General features: G+C 53.0%; 1 protein-coding gene across 1 annotated transcript; it reads right to left on the bottom strand.

The window, feature by feature from the left end:
• Positions 1 to 265: 265 nt before the first annotated feature.
• TRAM2 (translocation associated membrane protein 2) lies at positions 266 to 21538 on the bottom strand. The gene is made up of 11 exons (XM_050316346.1): positions 21342 to 21538; positions 12528 to 12591; positions 10252 to 10361; positions 9920 to 10036; positions 8324 to 8382; positions 7690 to 7774; positions 7502 to 7572; positions 6750 to 6854; positions 6475 to 6633; positions 5319 to 5491; positions 266 to 4726 (listed from the first exon to the last, which is right to left on the bottom strand). The coding sequence occupies exons 1-11, from the start codon at positions 21459 to 21461 to the stop codon at positions 4653 to 4655; spliced, it is 1137 nt and encodes a 378-aa protein (XP_050172303.1). The 5' UTR covers positions 21462 to 21538; the 3' UTR covers positions 266 to 4652.
• Positions 21539 to 21975: the final 437 nt, after the last annotated feature.

A 21975-nucleotide genomic window follows, 5' to 3' on the forward strand; every position in this document is an offset into this window, starting at 1 on the left:
CCAAGGCCAGGTTGGATGTGGCTTGGAGCAACCTGGACTAGTGAGAGGTGTCCCTGACCATGGCAGATGAGCTTTAAGGTCCCTTCCAACCAAACCATTTCATGATTCCATGAATAGGAGGACACAAGATGCTGCAAAGGGAACAGATTAGCCTGGTATGACAGGAGAAAAGACCAGTACAACCCATCACAGTTGCTTTGCCACATGTACAGCTTAGAAGTGATAAAGCATCACTGGACAGCAGCAGTGGAAGAATCTATGCCTTTTATTCATTTATTTCAGAAAAATACTTTTGCTGAGTTTATCACAAGAGTCATTTAACAATGAACAACAACAAACAAAATCCGTACAAAAACTGAAGTGACAGGAAGAATGAAACAAACAGGATAAAACACCAGAGACTGTTAATTCCCCCCACCCACTCCAAAATCAGGAAATATGGAAGAAGATAAATTTTCCTCGAGTTCCTTTGCTGAAGTTTGATCCATCGAGTTCAACATTTTTGAGGAGGAACTACATGCCTCTGCCTGGCTTTTCCAACAGCCATTCTTCCCAGCAAAACTCCACACACAGCCCAGAGCCAAAGGAACATATTTCACTGTTGGGTATAAAACCTACCAAACCAACCTTTTATTTCTGGAAGGCTGTAAGTCAAACCCCATCATTTCTATCCGCTGTTGACACAATTTGGGGTCCATCTACCAAAGGCAAGAGCCCGAGGCTGCTGTGAACCCACAGGCACTGCAGCAAAGACAGGGTAGCTCCAAGCTTCCAGAGTCACTTGGAGGCAAGGAAGAGACATCTTAGAGTAGCCACTCTTCCCCACTCCAACCAGGAAGCCTACTATACATTTTAGAACAGTGTGTTGAAGGTAAGGGGACCTACAGGGGAACTGGAACTTGTCTACTACTAACCCAAACAGGATGAAGAAGAAAGAATCCTAAACAACAACAACAACAAGACAAAATGCAACTGTAATGCCCCATAAGGTAAGAGTCACTCAAAAATTGTATGTGAAATGCTACATCTGTTCTTCCTCCACCCCTTCCTCTTCCCAAGCCCATTCTCCAACTATCTAAAGACAGAAAGAGAGAACTACTGCTAGTATTTTACAGCTCTTCCAGGCTAGCAAAGGAGAGCACTATGCTTCACCCCCAAAATCACTCAATTCCTGATCTCCTTGGGTTGGATAATGGACACGGACTACAAAAACAGCCTCAGGCCCACAGGAAGGGTGCAAGAAACAGTGTCACACTGGAAGTAAAGACCTGCAGTTTTGGATGGTCTCCTTCACCTTGTGCACTGTGGTGGACAAGAGCTCCTGTGTGGGGTTGGATCTTGGATCTTAGTGTTGGATTAAAGACTGGATTTTGATGACCTTGGAGGTGGTTTCCAACCTCACCCAACGATTCTATGGTGTTTTCTGCAGACAGCACAGGGCTTGACAAGATGGGGCACGAGAGGAGCATCCACTCAAGGGAAGTGAGCTCGTGGCATTTAATACACAGAGAAATCAAGGACAGACTGACCAATAAGGGCTCACAAGAAAAACACTCCATTTGGGAAAGAAAAAAGCTCTTTGGGCTGAAAAGAAGGCTCGATCTGCTGAGAAATGACACGGACATAGAAGCAGTTACTGTGGGCTTGCAGCTGAGGGATTGTGCTTGGACTAGAACACAGAGACAGGAGCAGCCCCTCTGATGGAGAGGGGATTGCAAACCTCCAGGATGACAGTGGATATCGCCTCACAACAAAGGCTCAGCCTTAAAAAAAACCCCATAACCTGCCAGGTTTGGGTCGAACAGAAGGATGGGGATTTCTGAGGACTAAATATAGGGGAGGGCAAAAAAAAAGTCCCATCGCCTATAGGTTTAAAAAAAACAAATGATAGGAAGAACACATGGAAATGCTTCCATAACTAACTGTCCCTTTTCCTAGTAGCTCTATCAAAAAGAAAACAAAAAAACCACATAAATGTAGCATATGTTGTACATACATAGTAAAGAGGGAGGGTTTTCAACTACTGCTAAAGTACACAGAGGCTACAACATAAGGCACTTGGGATACAAAGCATCATCAGCTACTGTACGAAGAGACAGCATTGTGCAAGTGGAAAAGCTGCCTGAAGCAAAGCAGGCAGGCAGGGGGAATCATTCAGCAGCCAGCTTTTTGGGGGGCTGTTATGGGTCACCTGTTAACAGAGCCAACAGCTCAGCTGCTGTTGAGGCACCGGCCCCGTGGAAAGGACCAGCCGAGGCTCCGGAGAGATCCCGGCCAGCAGTCGTCCTTGGAGGGCACGTGGCAATGGATGGCTGGGGAGGGAAAGAGGAGGAGAAAGGAAAAACCTCTCACACTAGACCTTTTCCATGTCCTCCCCAAACATAAAGCTCTTTTCCCCCTCTGGTCTCACTGCCCCGTGGGTACTGCCATTGCCTCTGAGCCAAAATGTGTGTCATTGACCCAGCATGGGCTATGAGGAGCAACTGCAAGATACCTCCAAGGGCTCTGTTCCAGCCTCCTTCCCCAGCTCCCCTGAGAAAGGGGGAAGCCCTCTCCTGCCAATATCTCTTGTTTGACACTCATAGGTCGTGAGGATGGAGGACCAACAGGAATTTGACCAATTGTCCTCGTATCCCTGAACATTTTCTCCCTCCAGTGCATCCCCAACAAGGAGAGGGGGAGGAAGGGACAAAAGGCACCCACAGAAACAGGAAAAAACCCGAACTCAACTCGAAGAGGGGCAGAAAATCAACTCTCACCCATTCCTCAAAACAGGACTGATGAGAAGAACAACTGCGCCAGCCTCAAGCTGGAATTGCACTGGGAGAGAGCCAGAGCTCAGTTGCCCGAAGAGCTGAGCAAGGGGCACGCCAAGGATCAATCCTGGACTGCCTATGGAAGAGCACCCCAGCTCCCCACAGCTCTGTGCCCTCTCTCCTCGCCCAGCCAAGGGAACACACGAGTCGCCTGTTCCTGCGGCGGCGAAGCAGAACTAAAGCTACGCCCGACTTCGCTGCACAAGAGGCACCAACAGCAAAGCCCAGCTTAGGGTCCGCCCTGGAGGAGAGTGTGGGGTGAGAGGCGCTACTGCTGCTCACCTGCCAAACCCAGCCTGGTGTGTGGCACCCCAAAGAAGCTCAGTGAGATGGCACTGACCCATGAAACCCCAAGCAGATGCTGCTCCTCAGCAGCAAGGGATCAAGCTGGTGGGATCTGGCTTTCCACAAAATCTCCTGCCAGCACGTGGAGGTGGCAGCGGGCAGGAGCAAGAGGGGAAAGTGGTCTGCAGCAACAGATGGCCTCTGAGGTAGATTTGAGACAACTCCATCTGCCAACAGCTACACGTCACAAGTCAGGCTTTTCCTAAAACGCAAGCTGCTCCTTGCAGCCCTGGCTTCCTTCCCCTTCCCTCCCTGTCGTCTTGTTCACAGCTCAGAAAGGGATGAAGGGGCTAGGTTTTTTTGGAAGAAACCCTGGATTTGATAGCACCTTGGGTGGATACAAGCACTGTATCCTTTGGAAACAAAGAGTGAAGCTGGTGGTTACCGATGGCACGGCTGGATTGGTACGGTAGGGACGAGGAAGGCTGAGGTGACAGCATGAGGGGCACAGTCCCACTGATACAAAAACCCTTTGCAGCAGCCAGTTTGTCATCTGGACATGGTCACGAGCCACAAGAACACCAGGTCCACAAGGCACAGACAAGCTGGCAAAGGGCCTGCACTGACAGGAGCCAGACCAGTGCTCAGAGCAGGGCAGGACTCAGGGTTTCACCTGGACCTGAGGTGCTGCTGCCCCACAATAAGACACTGTGAGCTGCAGAGCCGCTCAGCTCTTGGGGCTGGGAGGTCCAGAACAACCACAGGGCAGCCACGAGAGACCCAGCTGTACCAGAAGAGCTGGGGCAAGCGGAGGTTGGGAGGTGGGCCTTCCAAACAAAGAAGGAAGTTCTCTCTTCTCTCTGCTGCCCAGCTCTCCAAAATTAGCTCAAAACCGGGGGTCAGAAAAGCCCCAGGTAACCAGGGGTCCACCATGAGACAAGACAGGGTTGAAGTGCCTCCCTCAGACCCTGGTCTTTCTTTGCAGCATCACCACCCTGCCGAGCACTGGTCCCATCTCACCTGAGAGCACCCCTGGGCCTCAGGATCTCACAGCCCCAGCACACTCCCCCAGGAACCTGTTCCCATAACACACATTTGGTGCCTTCAAGCTGTCGTGGCCCTGTCCCAGGGACTCAGGGAAGCACCATGAAGAGAGAGGGGAGGAACATGCTGTAGGAGAAAAAAGGACTGTTTGGAACCGTCTACGACACATTTGTAACCATTAACCAAAATAACAAAACACTAAAATAGAAAAGAAAAAAAAAAAAAAAAACCCACAAAATTGCACACTGATTTACGATCAAATGGAGGAAAGCAAAACCAGGAGGGCTGGAAAAGGTTCCTACGAGGGAAAGGGAGCAGGGGAAGGGGACCTTTTTGGTTTTATTGCAAATGGTTCAAGAGAGCAAGAGAGGAAGGGAGGAGAGCGAGAGACACCTTGGGAAGATGACTGGTTTCCGAGCCACTCAAGACGCCGCCCGTGAGGACCAGGAGGAGGGGCTGCTTAGTCCTGGTATCTCGCCCTCCTCCCCAGGAGACAACCCTTGGTTTCTACGGCGACTTCAGCTTCTTGGTTCGAGGTGAGGTGCCGTTCTCTGCTTTCACCACCCCGTTTTCATGGTAACCTGAAAGGCAATGAAGCTGGTGAAGGGTCTAGAGGGTAAGTCCCATGAGGAGGGGAGCTGGGGTTGTTTAACTTGGAGAAAAGGAGACTTGGGGGTGACCTTATCCCCCTCTACAACTCCCTGATAGGAGGGTGGAGCCAGGTGGGGTTCAGGCTTACTCCCAGGGAACAAGTGACAGGACAAGAGGACGCAGACTCAAGCTGTGCCAAGGGAGGTTCAGGTTGGACATTTCTTCACAGGAAGGGTGGTTAAGCATTGGAATGGGCTTCCCAGGGAGGTAGTGGAGTCCCCATCCCCAGAGGTGTTCAAGAAACACCTGGACGTGGCACTCAGTGCCATGGTCTAATTGACATGGTGGTGTTCATCCATGGGTTGGACTCGACGACCTCAGAGGTCCTTTCCAACCTAATTAATTCTGTGATTCTACGGAAAGAGAAAACTCTGTCCCTCACACAAGCCAAACCCTTAACCCTCTCAGGGTTAAGACAGAGGGAAAGCCCCCACTACGCCAGGGCGCTGCTGGGGAGCCCCTGAGGGTGTGCTAAACCACGGGACTGACACCTCCCACAGTGCCACCCGTCCCAGCACTCACCCGAGTCCCTCTTGAGCGGCTTGGTTTGCTGCTTGGTGCCGGTGGTGGCAGCGGTGACTCGCTTCCGACTGCTCTGCTCGTTCCAGTACTCCCTCCAGCGCCGCAGCTGGAAGTGGATGAAGCGCCACATCACCGAGGCCTGGAAGAGGCACACCAACAGCAGCACACTCATTCTGGCAGGGGCGGAGAAGAGGCAGGCTGAGAACAGAGCACCGAGGCCACCCCCGACCCAGCCTTCCACCCGCACCGGGGCCGGTGTCCCCCCTGGGTGGCAGGTGCCATCCCTACAACCATGACCATCTCTCCTTCCTGCCATCCCCTGAGCAAAGAGCAGCCACTTCCCTTTCCCTCCACACCATAATGCTCTCAGGGCATTGCTGGTTGTTAAAACCTCAGGGCGAGAATGGATCAACGGGATCATCTCAACCAGCACTGCCCAAACCACACTCTGCACGCTCAAGGTATGACGTTCCCAACTTCTCCGTACATCTAAAAGATGGATGTGGGTAGAAGGGAGCTAAGAAAGTCCCCCAAATCCTCATGTGTGCCAGCAGTCCACGGCTTAAAAAAGCTTGGGAATGACCAAGCCTAGCAAATTCTGAACTGAACCCACAGATGCTGTACGGCTGAGAAAGGCTCCCAGTCTTGACAGACTGCAAGGCATGAGGACCCCATCCCATATTCTGCTTCCCAGATCAACAGAGGGCAAAACATGTCCAAGCAGAAGGGGAAATGCCTTTTCCTTAACCATGTCTGTATTAATGCACTTAAAGGTGCAGCAGGGAAAGCCTATAAGCCTTTCTCTAAGACAGACTCATATTTTATAACTTCACTCAGTGAACAACTTATTTGCTGGGTTTTCTCCTCCGTTGTGGCTCTGTAGCCTTTAAAGCCCTCCTTACTTCCTTCACATCCCTTCAGCTCACTAGGACCTTCCCTAAATGGAACCAAGATTCAGGATCCCCACTGGCATTTGGATGGAGCTCTGAGCAGCCTGATCCAGTGGAAGGTGTCCCTGCCCATAGCAGGGGGTTGGAACGAGATGAGCTTTGAGGTCCTCTCCAACCCAAACCATTCTGTGATTCTGTGACTTCCAAACTTGGCAAAACCCACCTTGAGATAACACAGCCAAGGAAGACACTGCAGACATTCCTACCTGAAAAGGATATTGTTGAAGAGGAAGCTGAACAAATTCCCTCTCTCAGGGTCCAGGGCCTGGCTCTCCACCCGTGGCAGCCCGAAGCCGATGACCAGGATGTACAAGGTGAGGGTGAAGAGCCTGGTGACCACGAACACGACAGCCCAGACATTAAACCTGTGTGAGGGACAAGCAGAGGTGTGGGCAGGAGGAGCTCCCAGCACTGAGATCGAGCCACATGGCTCTCCCAGGCTCTGGAGGAGGTGGGAGCCCTGGGAAGCTCCCCTGCTTACAGCTTCTCGTTGTTCTCATCCGTGAAGTAGACCAGCCGGGCCATGTGGAAGAAGAACTCAGCCAAGTACTGCAACAGCAAGAGGATCAGCCCCAAGCGGGTTAAACTAGGAGGGAAGGGGAAGAAAAAAGCATCATTGGTCAACCTTGATCCTTCAAATGCATCTACAGCCTCTCCCCTGCCTTCCCTGAGCTGCAGCACCAGCCTAAAGCCAGGCCTTTCTGCAGCAGTGGGGGTAGAACTGCAGTGGGGGAAATCCCTGTCCCCAAACCATCAACACAGCCCAAGCCAGTAGGAATCCAACACAAAGCCCTAACTGCTGGCAAGGCTGCTCTGTTTTTTATCATAGAATGGTTTGGGTTGGAAGGCACCTTAAAGATCATCCAATCCCAAACCCCTGCCATGGGAAGAGACACCTTCCACTATCCCAGGTTGCTCCAAGCCCTGTCCAACCTGGCCTTGAACACTTCCAGGGATCCAGGGGCAGCCACAGCTGTGCCAGGGCCTCACCATCCTCAGAGGGAAGAATCTCTTCCTATATCTAACCTAAATCTCTCCTCTTTTAGTTTAAAAACATTCCCCCTTGTCCTGTCACCACCTTCCTACATAAAAAGTACCTGTCCACTGAAACACTCCCCTTTATTCCCTTTAAGCCTCCCGCCCCACTGAGGATTCCCAGGTGACTCCCACTGCAAAAGGAGCTGCTCAGCCCCATCCCTGGTGCAGGATGTGGTGCTGAGGGAGGTGACTCACTTGAGCAGGTAGGCACTGGCAATGTGCACCAGGTAGAGCGTGATGCAGCGCAGCTGGCGGGGGATCTCCTCCTGGCAGGGCAGAGAGCCATGTCAACCTCTTAACCCTCTTCACCTGCCCTCTCCCAAAGCTCCCTCTCCCAAAATCCAGCGGGTGGGAACCCCCCAGGTTGCCCACCTGGCTCTCACCTTGCGAACTTTTTGGAAGTAGAGCTCCGGCAGGGCATGCAGCCAGTATGCCAGCTGGCACAGGTAGAAAAACTTCACCTGGAACCTGAAATGCAGGGATGATCCATGAGAGCCAGCCCAGGGCATGGCAGTACCCCAAGGACCTGGGTGGCAGGGGTAATCTGGGCAATCCCTCCACTGCTTTGAAGCCACAGGATTTAGAAGGCATCATTTCCGGGCTGAAACTATTTGTTGAGCTGAGACAGCCACACCTTAAGTTTATCCAGATGCTTGTGCTGTGGTCTCCATGCCCTCAGCAAACCTCACTTTTGCAAAAACCCAAAAAGGGAGGGTTATCCCCTACTTCATTCCTATTGTGAAAAATGAACAGCAAAGAGACTTGCCCAAGGTGATGCAAGAAACAGCCAGGATGAGTAACCAGGCACACAGGACCGTCCTCATGGGGGAAACCCTCTGGAACACCCTCCCCAGGCTCACAAATCCACCATTCCTCATGACCTCACTGCAGCATCTTTGCAGCAGGATGCATGCAAAGGGTGCTGTGCTGTCAGCACCCCTCTCCCAGCCACAGGGAAAACCGTAGAGGGGAAGGAAGTGGTCAGCCCTGGAACGAAATGCCCTCGCAAGTGCTTACGGAAGATAAACATGCGGGTAGTTTTCCCACAGAGTCCGGGGGTTTGATATGTATCCTTCCTGAAAAAGAGAAGAGAGGCAAGGCTTCAGCAAAAGAAACAGGTTACCACGGGGTGGGCTGATGTTACAGTGAAACAAGGAACTGGGGATGACACCCAGCCTGCAGAAACAAACGTGCCCCCTGCGAGAGCCAGGGCTGAGCTTGCCAAAGCTCAGCCACATTTGAGGGTCTCTAGTACCCCTATAAAATCTCTCCAGGCCCTGTGTTTGGGGGCTGAAGGCTCCTTGTTCAGTTGCACAGGTGTTCCCAGGTTCAGGACGGGATGTTCTGGGGTTTGGGATGCTCTGGAGGCGTGGGGGTGAGATGCCTGTAACTGTGTGCATGATCTGTGGGGCTTCTCCCTCACTGGCCTGTCCAACCAACTATCACTTAAGCAACCAGAAGTACTACTGACAAGAAAGGGGAACAGAAGACACCAACAGAACCAGTCTCTTAAGCATTGCATAGTTTAATTTCCCACCTCTTAACTTATGCTTGTGGAGCAGATTACAGGATGTGGCTCCCCTCTTGCTCCTGCCATGGGGATGCTGCTCTGGGCTTTGGAAGAAGGTGTTGGCATGGGAAATTTGTCCTGCCAAGTCACCATTATCCATGCCCTGTCTGCCCTAAGCCCTTTTTTCAGCTGGGGGAGGCCAGGGGAAGTGCAAGTGCTGCGAAGGGCGACCTGCTTGGAGCACGTGGGGTTTTTGGGGAGGACATAACAGCAGCGAGGAGGCTCCAGCCCCACAGCTGGTGAGGGATGGGTCTGGTACAGTGCAAGGGGAGTCCGCAACCAGCAGCATCAACTGTGTTACCAGTGTTTCCCTCCTCAGAGCCCAACAGGGCAGAGGCAGTACCAGCAGGTACTCTAAAGGGAGCTGGTAGGACCCCCCAAGCAGTGGGGAGGGGACCTGTCCCCTAGGATCCATCCCCAGCTGGACCCCAACAGCTGCAGGTAGCAAAGCATCATCACTTCACACTGCCAAAACAGCCAGATCTTTCTCATGGCACCTGTTCTTCCCTCCCCCTTCCTCCCCAAAAAGACACGTTTTCCCTCTGATTTCTTCTCCCAGCAGTTTTGGGTTGACACATTCCCAATGCACCCAAGGAACAGCGTGGTTTTCCTGTTCTCAGTGATCCCCTCACTGCCAGCTCGCCAAGAAAGGGACCACAAAGAGGGGTCCCAAAAACCTGCCCATTAGCCCCACGACCCTGCAAAAGGCATCCAAAGCACTGAATGTAAACAAAGAGGAAAATAAGAATCTGAGAAAGATGATCCGGAGCAGGAGATGGAGATGATGAGACCAGGCAGGATTTCTGAGGACCAGCTCCAAAAAGATCTCACATCCCATTAGCTCATGTCTTGCACAGTGAAGGAGAAGGATCTCCCAAAACTGCCCTCACTCAGTGGCTGGAAGGATCCACCACACCTGAAAACCAAACTTGCTGAAATGTGTCTGTTTTGGCTGGTGACTCTGCTGCCAGTGGGATTTTGTGCTCCAGAAACCCCAAATCCCCCCTTGGGAACCCAAACCCCAGCCAGTCCCCCTGCCTTACCGTCACCACGACGTACAAGCACCAGATCACAGAGGTGAGGTGGAAGGCAACCAGCTGCCCTGACTCATTGAACTTGCTGTGTTTGACCTTGGAGAGATGCAGACGCCTGTTGATTTTCTGGGAAGGAGCAGAGGAAGAGAGAAAGAAAACAAGGAAACATGAGCCACTGGGTCATCAACCCTCTCTCCCCCTCCTCCTCCTCATCCCAAGCAGCCTCCACAGGTGAAGGCCCACTCATAATCACCACTTTAACCCCCAGAACATCATTCAACTGCAGCAGGGCCACGGGATTTGAGGTATTTTGGTGGCTTGAGACATGGAATGGCACTCACGTCCAGGGCGTATTCCTGCACTACCGCGTGCAGGATGATGGCAATGAAGATGTAGAAGAGGATGGTGACCAGATCCTTCAGCCCATAGTGATACTGGACCAGCTCCCCATCTGCAAAACACCAAACAGTGGGTCAAATCCCCGTGACCCAAATGATTTGCAGGTGAGGGTTAAGGGGTTAGTGGGGCAGGGGGGTTATTCCCAATATGGGGACACCTGAGCGAGGTCATTACTGTGCCAGTGGCTGGAAGAAAGGGCTCTATCCAGGGTTAGTTCATGGCAGAGGTGGGTTGGTTTCTCCTCCAAGAGTTACACACCTCAAGGGAGGGGACACTCAGGACACTTCAAACTTTCCCTGACAGAGAAGAGGGGCTGGGGACAGCCTGGGTATGGAGGTAGGAATTTATCAGCCTGCAGCGATGAAGACATGGAAGGCTGAAGCAGCTGATGGGATCAGGGATGCCCCACTGGGAACATCAGGACTCAGCATGGCATTTCCACCCCCTCGGTTATGATCCAGCACCCAGTCTCTCCCACTCATCCCTAAAAGCTGCCGGAACTGGATTCAGCCACTGGAAAGCAGATACCTTGTGCTATTAAGAGTTCTGAGGCAGCAGCACGGGGCTGGAGGATGAGAATATAGGACCCATGGGAGGCCACGCTCTTCTGGAGCAACAGGAGACCCAACAGCACCCAAAATACCCCAGACAGCTGCATTTAGGTGACTATTTGCAGCTTATGGGGAAGAAACAGATTTAGGAAAGCTGCTGTCCTTGTGGCACACTGCAGAAAGCATCTTGTCACCAGACCTGTTTACCCTTGGACAAAGCTTCAGTCCAGATTTTTAAGATTTGAACAGGATTTATGAAAATATCTGGCAAAGGATATGAAAACATCCTGTCCTTAGAAGCCTGGGCTGGGTGCTGTGCAAACTCAGAGGTAAAAATGGTGCTTGTATCCCAGAGCAAGGTAAAAGACTGAACCGCAAGTCCCAAGAAAATAATATCATGCACACCTGCAACTGCTCTGCCTCGTCTCTCCTCTCTCAGAAGCTGCTCTAGCAGGAGCTGTGAGGGATGTGAAACAGCCTTGGAAAAATTCAGATGAGCAATAACCCTTCCTCCAAACAAGCTGCTGCAGCAAGGTCTCTCTCCCCAAGGCCTCAGCCACCTCATGCTCTATACTGATACCCCACTACCTGGCTCTGGTGAGGTGTTTCTGTGCTCTCCTTGAGTTTTCTGGCATCAAGAAAGAACGAATCCCTTAAAAACCAGCAGGAAGTTGTCTGGACTGTGCCACAGGGGAGCACAGACCAACTTAACCTGGGAGCTGGATGACTTCTTCAGCCTTAACGTTGAAAGATTTTAAGGGCAGAGCTTTTGTCTTCCGCATGTCTGCCTTGCTGTAGTCCCACTAATCCCAACACCCCGCTCTTTCTTTGGATGATTACTCAAACACTTCCAATTAACTGCAGATTTCTGCCACCAAGCCAGGCTCTGTGCCCCGGGCGTTTGGCTCATCCTGAGCTCAGGCTTTACCCAAACCACCTCCTGCTGTCTCCACGCCAGTGCCCACATCGCTGCCAGATCCAGAGGGGCTCTGGGCCAGGAAGGTAGCAGCCAGCAGCCAAAATATGAGCAGGGGCCGAGCCTCCAGCTGCCTCCTGGCTGGCAGCTGGGGCACGTCCTCTGGCCTGTTTGGTTCAAAACTGCACCACCTCAGAGCCTCCTCAAATTACTCCACATGAACCAGGCCCATAACCTGCCTTGTGCCGTGCACCACGCGCATCTCCCCACGTTCACCTTGTTCCATCCCTCCAAAAACCAGCAAGGCAGGAAGGAACTATTGTGCAGCCCCTGCTGCTTAGCAAAGAGGTAAATCCCTCCCGCTCCTCAGCAGGACATGGAGCTATTCCAGGCACGCAATCAGGCAGTTTGATCCTGCCTGACCAGGCTCGGAGAAGGATCCTCACCCTGAAGGGAGCACAGAGCAGCCTGGCCATGGCAGAAACACAGAGGAAGCCCCAACCCCCCAGGAAAGCATTTCTTCCCAACCCTGGCAACATGAGGGCTGGCAGACACGATCAGAGTGCTCTGAGCTGCTCAAACTTTGCTTCTTCCCAAAATATCTTATTTTTAACATCTCCTTTACCACCAGACAAGAGCCTGGACAGTGTGATCAGTACGGGGTGAGCCTGGGCCAGCTGGCAAAGAGGATTTGGGGCAGACCACGATTCAACCCTCCCCTTAGGGTGTCTGGTGAAGAGGCACCTCTTACCTGCTGTAGGCACACTAACGTTGTACTGAGGTAAGATGAACAGGAAGGCAGTCTTGGCTGTGACCTGTCAAAGACACATAGAGGGGGAAAAAAAGCAAATTAGTTGTTGATTCCATTGCTCTGCCACCATTTACTCTCTTTTCCTACCACAAAGGGAAAGGTAAATTGTCCAGGGAGACGTGCAGGCACCTGCTTCACTCACAGAAACACCTTTCAGTGAGGAGATTGCCAGTGAAGTGGTTTGCCAGCAGAGACCTGGGATTTGGGAAGGAGAAAGAAAGGTATAAAGGAGGGAGAAACCTGGAAAAGCAACACAGATGGAAAAGCCATGAGCCAACCTGACAGGGGAAGCCTCTGGCTTCCCCTCGAGGATGAGCATCCCTCCAGGAGCATGGACCATCCTCACATGTGACCTGCTGCTCAAGGGACACTGGGAACTGACCCAAGTGGCTATTTGCATTAATTAAAACTATCCCTCATTCCCATCCACTTGGGCAGCCACACTGGGAATCCAGCCTGGGTAGGGATGGCAGCACCCACACACAAGCAAGCTCAGAGGCTGCAAAGCCCCAAGGACTGGCTATACATGGATTTAGCTCCACATATTTGTGGAGACTTTTCCACTTGGTGAGGCTGGACCCCTTCAGAGTCCATGCAGGTACCCATGAAGGCCCAGCAGGGCAGGGGAAAAGCAGCTTTGACAGACAAGCTGAACCTCACACTAGTTTCCCACGAGATTCCAGATGCATGTACAAGAAAGGAATTAAAAAGCCTGGGATGACACATCAGGGCCCCTGCAAACCAGGGCTGTGCTGCTCACTCTTCATTTACTGAATCATAGAATAGAATCATGGAATAATCCGAGTTGGAAGAGACCCACAAGGACCACTGAAGTCCAACTGCTGGCCTTGCACAGGACATCCCAGAATCCCACCCTGTGTCTGAGAGTGTTGTCCAAATGCTCCTTGAGCTCTGGCAGCCTTGGGGCCATGACCACTGCCCTGGGGAGGCTGTTACGTGCCTGACCACCCTCTGGGGGAAGAACCTTTCCCTGCTGTCCAGCCTAAACCTCCCCAGAAACAGCTTTATGCTGTTCTCTCAGGTCCTGTCTAAGCTGCTTTTAATTCAAGGAAATGATCCTTCCTAGCAACGAAGCAGGAGGGTTTGTGGGAAGGGGGCACAGCATTCCACCCCAGTGCTTCCACAGGATGCCCCAAAGCTGCACCTCTGAAACCAACACACCCTCATGCCAGGGCCACAGCAAACCCCAGGGCACAGACATCTGACACCAAACGTGTCTTCATCCCATCCAACCCCACACTGGCAGCAGGTCACCGAATTTTTACCTTTCCAAGGGCTCCCAGCCAACCCTCCAACGCTTCGCAAGCACCCGCCTTCAGACACAACCAGCCCCAAAAAATCCCACGCCCGTCCAACACCGGTGGAGATGAGCTGCACTTCACACAGACGTAGCCACCACTGTTCCAGAGCTGCAGGCTATAAAAATCCCAGCTGGAAATTGCTCCACAGCTCGTGGAGGGGGACACAGGGGCTTTGCCAAGCGTTCCCATTCTGCCCCCATGAGCATTGAGCAACCGGCCGGTGGCTCCGCTCCGCTGGCACAGGCGAGGGACAGAAAACTCCATAGCGGCTTTTTGGGATGTGCGGGGATTTAATTTTTTTTTTTTCCCACTTATAAAAAAAAGGAAATCCCACATGTTGTGCTCTGTTTGTGGAGGAGTAGATGCAAAAAAAGGCTCTGCTGCGGGAGACGGAGACCACGGGCAGAGTTTGGGCTGGGGATGGAAAAAGCGCATATCGCCTGGCCTCGAGCTGGCTTAAGGAGACACTGCTGGCTCTTACAGACCTTGCTGGCCAGGAAAGCCAAGTTGCTTCATCCCAGAGCGGTACAGCACATCCAGGACCTGGACTTCACATCCAAACCTCGTCACAAGCTGGCGCAGGGCATGATCCAAACACACGGAGCCGGCGGTGGCCGCGATGCTGCGGGGACGGGTGGATGTGTCATGGAAGTGCTGACGGCAGCAGGCACTGAAGGATTTACAGCTACCCAAGTACCTGGCTGACATCCAGAGCTATAAACAGCTGGAAAGAAGACATCATCTCCAGATGAAACCTCCTAACCTGCTGGAGAGGCCATAGGCCAGACTTGTGAGTCCAAGGAAATGACTCTGGAGTATCTCTGGGGTGGGAAGCAAAGCCAGCACAGTGCTCAGCCCCAACACAGTTTGCAAGGACTCTCCTAATCTTCTTTTCTAGAGGGCCTGGTAGAAAGGTTTCATCCATCCACTCCATCATCAAGCAATGCTGTGTCCCATCTCCACACCCGTCTTTGCTTCCTATAGGCTGGAAGACCACCAGCAGCTTCAGACGTCACCTTCGCACCCCCTCACCTTTCATTTCAGAGGGGTAGTGGGTCGTTTTCTAAAGTCTAAGTAAAATATTTTACTGCCAAAGACAAATGTAACTTCCTGGACACAGGCAGGCTCCTGACAGACCAATTTCCAAGGACAAACTGCCTGTCTGCTCCATCTGACAGAGGGGGGAGCCCAGGCAAACCTGCAGTCACTCCTGCAGCCACTCACTAAAGTGCTACAGCGGCCAAATATGAACTCCAGGCATCCAACCTTCCCATCTTACAGAGTTTACATGGAGGGAAGGTCTCCTCTAAGGCACAAAAGGCTTTTCTTTCTCCTGCAACCAGTTGGGAAGTGTTCACACTGACCATGGAACACACACCCGGCCAAGGGAGCCTCCCCTTCCAGTCACCACCGCAAGGACGTCTTGGTTCAGATAAGTATAGTCATTGCTTCTAGCAGCAGATGGAGCATGAAATACATGAGATGAACCACCCTGAGCAGGACACTGGTGCATTCCTCTGTCTGGAAGGTGAAGGACACCCTGCACATCCACGGGGGGACCTGCATCTTGTTGATGTTTCTCACCACATGCCCCTTGCCACCGGGCACAGAGGGACAGGGGACTTGATGGAGGTCATGGCTGAGCTCCAGAAAGTGAACATCAAGCTCCAAAATCCCACATAACCCCCTCAGTATCCCATCCACTATATCAACTTGGAGCACCCATGGTAGTACCCACTGCTACACAGCCCTGAGTAGTGTATAGTGCCAGACACACCATGGAGCAGCTTAAGCCTCCTGGAAAACAGGGAATGCCTGAACCCCACCTCCAGCTCCCCTGCAAGGCAGAAACCAGGTTTCCTTGGCTTAGGAAGGAGCAACAAGCACCAGGGATGGCAAAGCTTTAAGAGATTGCATTGAGCATTTCACAGGCAGCCAGAGAAAGCAGAAGTTTGGAACGGGAAGAGCAACGTGAGGATTATTCAGAGGCACAAGACGTTCACTGCCTGTTTGTTCTGAAACAAGATGCTGGTATGGGAAAGGAAGTGCCAGGCATGCTCCTGCCCTGCAGGGCAGGGAGAAGAGCCAGAGCTGCCACTAGACTGCTGCTGGCAGGGGTGGAATTCATAGAATCATAGAATAATTTAGGTTGGAAAAGCCCTCTAAGATCACTGAGTCCAACCATGAACTCAGCACTGCCAAGCCCACCACTAACCCATGTCCACAAGTGTCACACCTACAGGTTTTCTGGGCACTTCAGAGATGGTGATTCCACCACTGCCCAGGGCAGCCTGTTCCAGTGTCTCAGCACCCTCTCAGTGAAGACATTTTTCCCAATATCCAACTATCTGTTAAAATCCCTAAACCTTCCCTGGCACAACTTTTTGTAGGGTGGAAGAGGGTTTTGTCTCCATGGGACACGCAGAGCAGGGACCATGTAGGAAAGGCTGTACCTTCCTCATCTACTCCTTGTCCTGCATTAAGGGCATCTCTATGCAGAGGGAGATGCTCCTCACCCCAGCCTCATCCTGCCTTGCATGAGGGATGTGGTGACTGGGGATATGGGTTAGTGAAGGGCTCGGCAGAGCTGGGTTGGACAAGATGATCTCAGAGGTCTTTTCCTACCTTAATAGTTCTATGATTCTATGTGTCTGAACCAGATAAATTTGGGAACCAGTGTCCATCAAGAGCAGAGTTTCTTGGGATGAGGCTGTTTCTCATGGCTAAAAGTCAAATCAGCACATCCACCTCGCAGCCCTTGATGGCAGAACAATGGATAAAGCCAAACAATCCCAGCACTACTACACTATGCATCTTTATTTACTACACATCTACTATCTACCACTAGGCATCTACTCCTGATAATGTGGTGACTGGAAAAATCCAGACACCCACCATCCTGGAAATTGCTGTCTAATATAGAGCAGAAAAGCTCTCCCCACCCTTTTTTAGAATCACAGAACAGCTTGGTTTGGAAGGGACCTTAAAGATCTTCTTGTTCCAACCCTCTGCCACTGGCAGGGACACCTTCCACTAGACCAGGTTGCTCCAAGCCCCCATCCAGCAATTTTAAAAATGCTGGTTTTTCCCTGCCACAAAATGCTCCAAGAGTCCAAACCTAAATCCCAATTACACTTGTGCAGATAAGCAAGTGGCTTTTAATAAAGGGATTTAAGCACATGCATCCAGGCAGTTCAGCACCTCTCCCAAAATCTACCCGCTGCAACTAAACACCAATATGTTCAGGAATGAGGGATAATTTTTGAGCATCCTTCACAGACGGGTACCAGGCACTCTAAGAACTCTGGGAACAGCTTGCCCAGAGAAGTTGTGGACACTCCATCCCTGGATGGAGTGTTCAAGGCCGGGCTGGACAGGGCTTGGAGCAACCTGAGAGAGTGGAAGGTGTTCCTGCCCATGGCAGGGGGTGGAACAGGATGATCTTTAAGGTTCCTTCCAACCTAAACCATTCTGGGATCCTATAAAACCCATTTCCCTTCTCAAAAGCCTCATCCCAGTGGGATTTGCAGTCACTCTCTCCACCCCAGCCATGAGCCCCCAGGCACGCTGCCTGCCCCACGGTCCTGTTTGAGTTAAAACGACTTTGCAGGAAGGAAGCAACTCCAAACCTCTGGCAGGGGAGGCTGGGGGAGTTTCTGCAGTCAGAGCTGGGAAAATATTTCCAGGGCTTGAAAAACAGCTCAAACTAATTAGAGATAAAACGCTGTCCCAAGTCCTCTCTCACAATGTGGGGGTATTTTTCCCCCAGCCAGCCAGAGCGTTTATTAAAAGATAAACTTACTGACCGACGGTATGGATTGACACAGGCCCTATATGTAAACTAAAGCCCAAACTTTGGACCAAAGCCTTTAAAAGTAAACATCTGGTTTTGACAAAAAACCCTTTCCGAGGGCGGCACAGCTTCTCTGCTCCCATAGGCACGCTCATCCCCCAGCACAGCATGATTTTCACTGCCTCACACTCCCTCCTGTTTATTCCCTTTCTAAAACTAAACCTAAATTCTGCTTTTTTTTCCCGCTCCTCCCCAACTATCCAGCCTTTAACTCCACCCGCGTGGCCTCAGCTCCCACATCTGGCAACGACCAGGGGAGGCAGAAACATGTTTTGTTTTCCCGCATTGACAACGGGAAGGCCTTAATTTTTTAGAGTACTACGGAGGGGACCGGGAAGGGGAAAGTATATTTAGCAGGAAGCCTGGAAATAGCAGCTCATTCGTCAGCCGCCTTCGTTTGACAGTGTCACAACCCGGAGTTTGGGAGCCCGTGACTCACGCTCTGCTCACGGGGGAAAGCCCAGCAAGGCCACGGCGTCTCTTATAAAACAGTGGGTTTTAACTCTGTTATCACTTTATTATCATCACTCCATGCATAAACCTGAGCCTTAGGTTCCCCGTTTTAGAGATTACGGCAGCAGCCTCCACCTAACACAGTGAGGTCTCCCCCAAACTCAACCCACTGATTGACCCACCCCAGGCAGGACACAGATCACCAGCCAGCTCCAGGTTAAACCCAGCCTGGCCTTGGCTTCATTTTTCTGCACAGTAGGGTGGAAAAATACATGCAAAGTGATTTCTGCAGGAGGATGGGGAAGCACCTGTTTCGCGTTTCTATCACTTGAAATAGTTTTTCACTGAAAAAAAAAAAAAAAGAGGTTTTTCTTTCCGTGCTCCAGCAGCCACACACACACACGTGGCAAAATCCCTCCCTGGCACCACACAGACATGCACCAGGTGTGTTTCACACCCTGAAGGCTTAAGGCAGGCTGGGAATGGAAAACACTGCATAGTGCCAAGCTCTGGACAGCTCTTTCCAGGGAAACCCCCTCCAAGCCTGGGATTTCCCTTTCAGAGCAATGCTGTGATCATCTAAAACACTGGAATAATCAAACCCAACACACTTGTAACACCAGTGAGCAGCCTCATGCCAAACTCTGTGCCCCCAAATCCCATCATGTACCCACTCCCTGCTATGGAGGAATTCCCAGCGTGGTGAATCTGTTTGGAGGGGAAAGGTTGGGCACCCAAAAGGATACCTCAGAGTGCACCTCGCTTGGAGAAGGGGAGACACCCATCAGCCCTCCAGAACCATCCTGAGCAGGGTGCTGGAGCAAGGAAGCACTCAGCTCCTGGGGGATGCCTGGGAAAAGGTTAAAAATCTTATTTGTGTCTTCCCAAAGAAACCTCCCCTGCAGGAAACAGCCTATTGTGAGAAGGATTTGGCCGCTTCCGCTGAGCCTGGGCCTGGCTGTGGCCACCAGCATCGGCAAGGTGGGAGCCCGGCTGTGGGGTGGGAAGCAGGGATAAAAGGAGGAGAAGGGACAGGGACATGTCCTCCTCACCATGGCAAAGGAGGAAATGAAAAGGTGTGAAAAGGCAGAAATATCCAAGCTGCCACCAAAACTCACCGCAGAGGGGTGGCACAAATGGGCAAGGATGGTTTGGAGGGTTGGGGAAGAGCAGAGCCTGATTCCTCCTCCAGGGGAAAAGAAAGCATTCATTGTAATAAAAATTAAAATACAATAAAATACCCACAAGGACCAAGAGCTGTCTCAAACTCCATGCTCAGGTCCATGGTGTGATTCTTGGGGTATGTTGCACAGGGCCAGGAGTTGGACACAATGGATCCTGATGGGTCCCTTCCAACTCAGCATATTCCATGGTTCTATGATTCTGTGATGATGCCAGGCAGGGATGCAGCCAGGCAGTGCACAGAGAGCACTGGAAGCCACCCTAGCACAGCAAGTACTGTCTCCCTGAGGTCTGTGGGGAGAGCAGCAAACTGTTGCCTTCAGCATCCGAGGGAGATTTAATTAGAAGACACTAAAAAAATCAGGAACACCACAAACTCCTCCCTGCTGGCACCTCCACGGGAGGGAAGGGGGGGTGTCATCACATTTCAAACCATCCTCAGGGCATCATGTCAACCAAAATCACTCCCAAGCCCAGCTACCACCTCTCCTGGACGGGGTTCCTGACATGCAACCCATAAGCATCCCGAAAAAACCACCTGCAGGGAGAAACCCTGAGATAGAGGCAACACCTCACCGACTTTTTTCTTTTTTAAGTACCACTATGAAACTTGCAGCCCAACTTTGCAGCATTTGCATGTGGCTTTGGAATGCAGCTGGCCCTCCTGGGCTAGTTCTGAAACCCTTAAATAAATATATATATATGCACAAGCACATCGAGAGGGGGGTTTGAGTGCTGGAAGCCACTCGCTCATTCAAAGCATTCGCAGCAAAAAAAAAAAAATAAAAAAAATGGGGGAGGGAGGGGGAAGAGAAAAGCAAGGGGGGCTCCAGCGGGAGGGAATTAAGGAAATGGATTTCCTCCTCCTGCGATTTGCTGCAAGAAGGAGCCTTTCCTCCTCCGCCAGGCCCCCCGGCCACCCCTTTCCCATCCGGATTTGCTTTGAAACGTGGCACTGCGCTGGAGGGGAGGGTTCAGCGGGGGAAGAGGGGGGGTCCAGCCCGGCTGTGCCGCTGACCACGGGCTCGCAGCCTCGGCCGTGGGTGCCCGGAGCCAAGAGAAGCCACACGGCCTCCAGCGCTCCCGTCTCCTCCCCGAGAAGAGGGAAGGGAAAAAAGCAAGCTAGGAGGGAAGGAGCCGGAGCAGGGGGAGAGCGGCATTCCGGGCATGGCGCTGGCGGGACAGCGGCATTCCCGGAGGGGGGGCTCCGGGTGAAGGTATCCCATGGAGGTGCGGGGATGCCTTCTCATGGCCCAAGGTGGGATGGCCAGGATGGGGAAAGGCCAGGGAGCCGCTGGTGTCCTGCCCGAGGCCCAGGAGCCCCCGGTGCTCGTCCCACGGCGCTGGCTGTGGAAAAAAAAATACCTGGAAAAGGGCTAATGTTAAAGAAGAAAAAAAATGGGGGGAAAAAAAAGGTAAAAAAAATATTCTTCCCATTTCCAAGAGCTGGGAATATCTGCCAGGGTTTGGCTTCTCTCTGTGTGAGGCTGATGCACCCCCTCTCAGTGCTTGGGACATCCCAGCAGCAGCGGTGGGTTTGGAGAAGGGGGTTTGTGACATCCCCTCTGCTGCCCCTTCCCAAACCAGGGACCCCGAGCAGGGCTGGAGCGGGGGAAGAAGGATGTGCCACTCCAAAACTCAGCACCAGGCTGGGTCCCCAAAGGAATCTGTGGGACACTCACCTCTCTGGTGGTGGGTGAGAGATAGGGAATGAATGGGGAGGCGCTGTGCCCCCCCAGACGGAGGGGTCCCGCAGCGCAGAGCCCCCTCCCAAAGAAGGACGGGGGCTCTGGCCGGGGTACGGACCCCCCGGAGCAGAGACACCCCCGGGGGGGGGACACCCCGTGCAGAACGAGGGGGGTCACCTGGTCCACAGGGTGGGGACACACACACGGCCGGCCCCGGCGGGGAAGGGGGATGCGGATGGAGTGGGGGGGCTCTCACCTCGAACATGAGGGCGATGAGGACGCTGAGCACCAGGCAGAAGCCGATGTCGGCGTGGTTGTGGATGAGGAACTCCTGGCTGAAGAGCGGGTGGCTCTTGGCCCGCCGGCGGAAGGCCATGGCCGGGGCCGAGCCGAGCCGAGCCCAAACTTCCCCGGGCCCCGCGGAACTTCGCGGAGCTCCGCGACGGCCCCGCGCAGGCGCCGCCGCTGAGCCCTCCCCGCGCCCGCCCGGCCCCGCACGGCCCCGGCCCCGACCCCGCCCCGGCACGGCACGGAGCCGGCACAGCACCGGGCACGGAACCGGCACGGCACAGACCCCGCCCCGGCACGGCACGGACACGGCCCTGGGCACAGCCCCGACCCCGCCCCGGCACGGCACGGACCCGGCACGGCACCGGGCACGGCCCCGACCCCGCCCCGGCACGGCACGGACCTGGATCCGGCACCGGACCCGGAGCAGGGTCAGGACCTGGCACAGCATCGGGCACGGCACAGGCACCTCCCCGGCACGGCTCAGACCCAGGCACGGACCCAGAGCCGGACCCGGCACCGACCCCGCCCCGAACCCGCAGCCGGGTACGGACCCGGCACAGCCCCGGGCACTGCACCGGCACAGCATCGACACCGGCACA

This window comes from Myiozetetes cayanensis, unplaced genomic scaffold (assembly GCF_022539395.1).
Source record: "Myiozetetes cayanensis isolate MyiCay16 unplaced genomic scaffold, myiCay2020 scf2-11, whole genome shotgun sequence".
Lineage (NCBI taxonomy): Eukaryota > Metazoa > Chordata > Aves > Passeriformes > Tyrannidae > Myiozetetes > Myiozetetes cayanensis.

Bases quoted from the DNA above. Each gene is read 5' to 3' on its own strand.
- TRAM2 (XM_050316346.1), bottom strand. From the start codon at position 21,461: ATGGCCTTCCGCCGGCGGGCCAAGAGCCACCCGCTCTTCAGCCAGGAG. The intron at 10,037-10,251 runs GTGAGTGCCATT...GCTCCTTCCCAG, and splicing joins TGCAGGAATACGCCCTGGAC to AAAATCAACAGGCGTCTGCA. The intron at 7,775-8,323 runs GTAAGCACTTGC...CCTGCATTTCAG, and splicing joins TACCCGCATGTTTATCTTCC to GTTCCAGGTGAAGTTTTTCT.